Source organism: Delphinus delphis, chromosome 14 (genome assembly GCF_949987515.2).
Source record: "Delphinus delphis chromosome 14, mDelDel1.2, whole genome shotgun sequence".
Lineage (NCBI taxonomy): Eukaryota > Metazoa > Chordata > Mammalia > Artiodactyla > Delphinidae > Delphinus > Delphinus delphis.
In genome coordinates, this window is record NC_082696.1 from 35,484,719 (window position 1) to 35,489,020 (window position 4,302).

Below are 4,302 nucleotides of genomic sequence, written 5' to 3' on the forward strand. Positions count from 1 at the left end.
AGAGGAGCAAAGAACCACACCTGTTTTCAGTTTCCAGTTACAATATAGCATTGTAATTCTATTTCTAATTTCAGTTATTATAATCAAACTTCTGTTATATGAAGTTTTTGAAGCTAAACACTCAAAGCAGAAGTTTTCACTTACCTAATTGGCTACCAATACAAGAGTAGATTCAATCCATCTGTCCCTAAGTGGATATGTGTCTCTCTGCCAGTCGGCCCTTTGTTTTGGGTTTAAATTACCCTTTTTAAGCCTGATTTCTCATGGAAGAAAAGCTAATAACATTTACTCTTCTAGTCTGAGCATTTCAACTATAATAACTTTTGATACTAGGCATAGATTCTATCCAATCTGTCAAGATGAGGAAAAGCTTCAAATTAGCTAAGATTCCCCACAACTATGGATTCTTTAGGTGCTGAAAAACAAACAAATAAATAAACAACAAAAAAAGGGTTTTTGTCCACACTGACTCCTAATAAAATGGTGTAGTGTAGACAGTGATAGCTCTTGTTCCAGCTCCAATCACTAATGGGTACAGCCAATCTGCCCCCACAATCAAGGGTTCCAAGAATGATTACTCACATATTCTCCCAATTACATCATAAAACCTTTCTTACATTTGAGAAACTCTAGGCAGATGGAATTTTCACAGATTTGGAATCATATGTCAACCTTTCCCTGGATATTCTAAATAGAAAACACCTCATATGAGTAATAGTAGTAATATTAATAAAAGCTAAAGTATTTTGTGGGCTAGGCACTACTCTAAGCTCGTTACATAGACTATTCCCTTTAATTTTTGCAGTAACTTTTTGGGTAGTTCTTATTATTACTTCATAAAGAATTGAGGCTTAGAAAAGTTAAATGTCTTGCCCAAACCGTTTCCCCAGTTCATAAATGATAGAACAGCGACTTGAACACTGGCAGTCTGGTAACAGAGCACACTTTTTTAACCACTAGGCAAGGATATCAAACAAATTTCATCTTGTATGTCAACTGTGATTGATAGTGACTACATGGAATAACTGTTGAAAAAACTTGGTCACCAGACTCCAGGTGATAGAGTGCCAAAATGAGCAATGATGTCAACTATGAGCACATTAACCTTGTGGACCTTTTTCTAGGTACTTGCTCTCCTGGGATATGTGAAAGAGAGAGAGACAGAGAGAGAGATTGACTGACTGATTATTGACCTGTGTATTTATAAACAACTCTCAGAAAAAGCATAATTTAGGTTAGAGAAAGTCAGAGAATGTACCAAACCCTGCCAGCAATTTGTCTTTCTCTATGTTAGCTTATAAGAAAAAACTACTAGTGATTTGAATATTTTCTTTTTTGGAAACTTTATTAACCTTTGTTTCAAACTATTCCCAGGCTTCTTCAGCTTAATTAGCTGCAAAGAATGACATTGTATTAAGCAAAAACTGAAAAGAGCTGCAGTGTCCAGGGGCTTGGGCTTAAAAATATTAGAGATCTAGATTTTATCAGATCCATAAACAAAATTTTAAAAAGCAGTCATAATATAAAATAGCATCTCCCAGTAACTTCTTCAAGATTTATCTTCTTCAGAAGTTGACTCAATTCAGTTTGCTTCATTCTTGGAAGCCTCATCAAAATTATCCACAAGATCTGGAACTTCATCATCATCATCCTCTCCAGTAGCAAATGGTGCTTTTCCATCCACAGATTGTTTGGGCAGAGCTTCAGCCAGTCTCCTTAAACTGGTCAGACTGTCTGCGCCAAGCTGGTTTAAGATGCTGGGTAGCATTTCTGTCAGCTGCTTTGTCTCAGCATGGCCTGTAATGGTGAAAGTGTTTGCTGCCAGAGATGCCTGAACTTTAGAGTTGTTAAAGTGAATCACTGTTCCTTGGTTTGTGAACATATTCACCTCTTCAATACCAGAGATATTGTTCACCCCTGACTTCTTTAAAGAGAACTGACGTTTTCTGTAGTCTTCTGTGGCTGTTTTATGAACCACCTTCTTTCTGTGAGCAGTTCCTTTCCCACCAATGCACACTTGTGCCTGCAGTTTGGCGAGTTTCTCTTGGTTCATGATAGCTTCTTTCATCTTGTTGGAGGAGAAATGGGGCCGTGCGGGGGCCTAGGGTTGGCGATCAGGGGGTCTCGGGCAGACCAGCTGAGGTAAGGCGCACACACGCAGGGACGCAAGATGGCAGCTACAGCGATTTGAATTTTTGTTCTACTTTATCTTCCTTCTCCCACACACTTATGGAGTTTTTTGTTTTTGTTCTTTAATGAAAGAAGTAGCATAAGGGGGAAAGATAAGAGACAAGATGCTTAGAAAACCATCCCTTGGATGATTGAATCAACTGGTTCAATTCCAAGGAAATTTCCCAAAAAACAGAGAAGATTTTGATTTCTTTTCACAAGGCTCAGATAGTGGTAACTTGTATAGACAATTAAGACCTAAATGTGGTGGGATAATACTTCTGTGATATTCACCCATGTTCCTTTTTTCCTTCCAGAATTTCTTGCTTTCCTTTTCCCTAATTTGAGCAGACCGTCTGCTCCACGTTCCTTGACTTAGGGTTGATTTAAGGAAAGTTTTCCTAGTTGTTGTTAAAGAGATTTTTTTTAATTGAAGGTAATCTGACTTTTATCCAGACTAGAAAATCTTTTTTCCAGCAGGGGGGATGGAAAAAGATGGAACGAAGGTCAAATGAGAGCAAAAACCTCCCTGGATCCCAGAGGGAGGATCTTGTACCCCACTTCTCAGAGGGAAGGCCCAAGGGAGAAAGATCTGAGTGTTTATGGAGCACTGAAACAAAAGGAACCTGGTTCCTAGGAAAAGCTTCCAGAAACAACAAATTGTCTATACTTGTTCTAAGAGTTGTTTATAGATACACACGTCAATAATCAGTCTGTCGGTCTGTCTGTCTCTCTTTCTTTCTCTCAGTAGACAAGTACCTAGAAAGGGAAAGGCTCTGTGACACCTTCAGTTGAAAAGACCATGAACAGCCTCACAGAGATGGCTGAGAGAAACAGAAAGATTCCTTGCTCCTATGAGTGATACAGAATCAGGAAAAAGAGCCCTCACAACCAAAGAAAGTATGCCTAGGAAGCTGAGGACATCTTGGCAGCAAACCAAGTGGAGTGATAACTTAGGACAAATTAGGAGAGTAGATATCTCATTTGCTGTCTCCATGCAAATATGACAGAGAGACCACATGGATCCCCTCCCCCAATGTCTTTTATCCTCTCCAAATTCTTAGATATATTCTTAAATATATATCCTAAAGAAATGTGAAGGAGGGGAAATCCCAAATTAATGGAAATATTCTACCCCACTATAAGAGAAAGAGAGTGCAACATAGAGAATAAGCTGAATTATATAAAAATTTTAGGGCTTCCCTGGTGGCGCAGTGGTTGAGAGTCCGCCTGCCGATGCAGGGGACACGGGTTCGTGCCCTGGTCCGGGAAGATCCCACATGCCGTGGAGCGGCTGGGCCCGTGAGCCATGGCCGCTGAGCCTGCGTGTCCGGAGCCTGTGCTCCGCAACGGAGGAGGCCACAACAGTGAGAGGCCCGCGTGCCGCAAAAAATATATATATATTTTAAACATATATATGTATTTTTTTATAAATTTATTTATTTACTTATTTTTGGCTGTGTTGGGTCTTCATTGCTGCACGCGGGCTTTCTCTAGTTGTGGCGAGCAGGAGCTACTCTTTGTTGCGGTGCGCAGGCTTCTCATTGTGGTGTCTTCTCTTGTTGCGGACCACAGGCTCTAGGCACATGGGCTTCAGTAGTTGTGGCACACGGGCTCAGTAGTTGTGGCTCGCGGGCTCTAGAGCACAGGCTCAGTAGTTGTGGCACACGGGCTTAGTTTCTCAGCGGCATGTGGGATCTTCCTAGATCAGGACTCGAACCTGTGTCCCCTGCATTGGCAGGAGGATTCTTAACCACTGTGCCACCAGGGAAGCCCTAAACTTATATTGTTACACTCAATTTTAGAGTCAGAGATTCATCCTGACTACATCTATTTTTACAATCTAAGAAGTGATTAGGAAGAATGGGTGTTCATAGTAATTAATGGTAAGATAATTTCTTACTTTATAGTGACTGAATACAAGTTAGATACAAAGAAGTAAAATTAAATTTAGATATTAAGCAAGTAATCTAATAAGGTAATAATAGATTACAAGAGTGTGAAATCATATTCATGATGAAGTGGAGCCCACATCACTCAAGGACGTAAACATTAGACCAAACCAGGCAATGAAAGGTTTCAATGAGAATCCATCACAGAAGGGCCTGTAGTTTGTTTAATCTAGCCTTTCTA

The 4,302-nt window shown here is 40.1% G+C and overlaps 1 protein-coding gene across 2 annotated transcripts; it reads right to left on the reverse strand.

Annotated features, from left to right (window-relative positions):
• Nucleotides 1-1,437: 1,437 nt before the first annotated feature.
• On the reverse strand, nucleotides 1,438-3,980 carry LOC132437278 (transcription factor BTF3-like). 2 transcript variants are annotated; one of them, XM_060030540.1, is made up of 2 exons: nucleotides 3,965-3,980; nucleotides 1,438-2,061 (listed from the first exon to the last, which is right to left on the reverse strand). In XM_060030540.1, the coding sequence occupies exon 2, from the start codon at nucleotides 2,051-2,053 to the stop codon at nucleotides 1,583-1,585; it is 471 nt and encodes a 156-aa protein (XP_059886523.1). In that variant the 5' UTR covers nucleotides 2,054-2,061; nucleotides 3,965-3,980; the 3' UTR covers nucleotides 1,438-1,582. The 2 variants fall into 2 exon arrangements, with proteins under 2 accessions (XP_059886523.1, XP_059886522.1); XM_060030539.1 differs by lacking the exon at nucleotides 3,965-3,980 and having other exon boundaries at nucleotides 1,438-1,629; nucleotides 1,687-2,068.
• Between the last annotated feature and the right edge of the window lie 322 nt (nucleotides 3,981-4,302).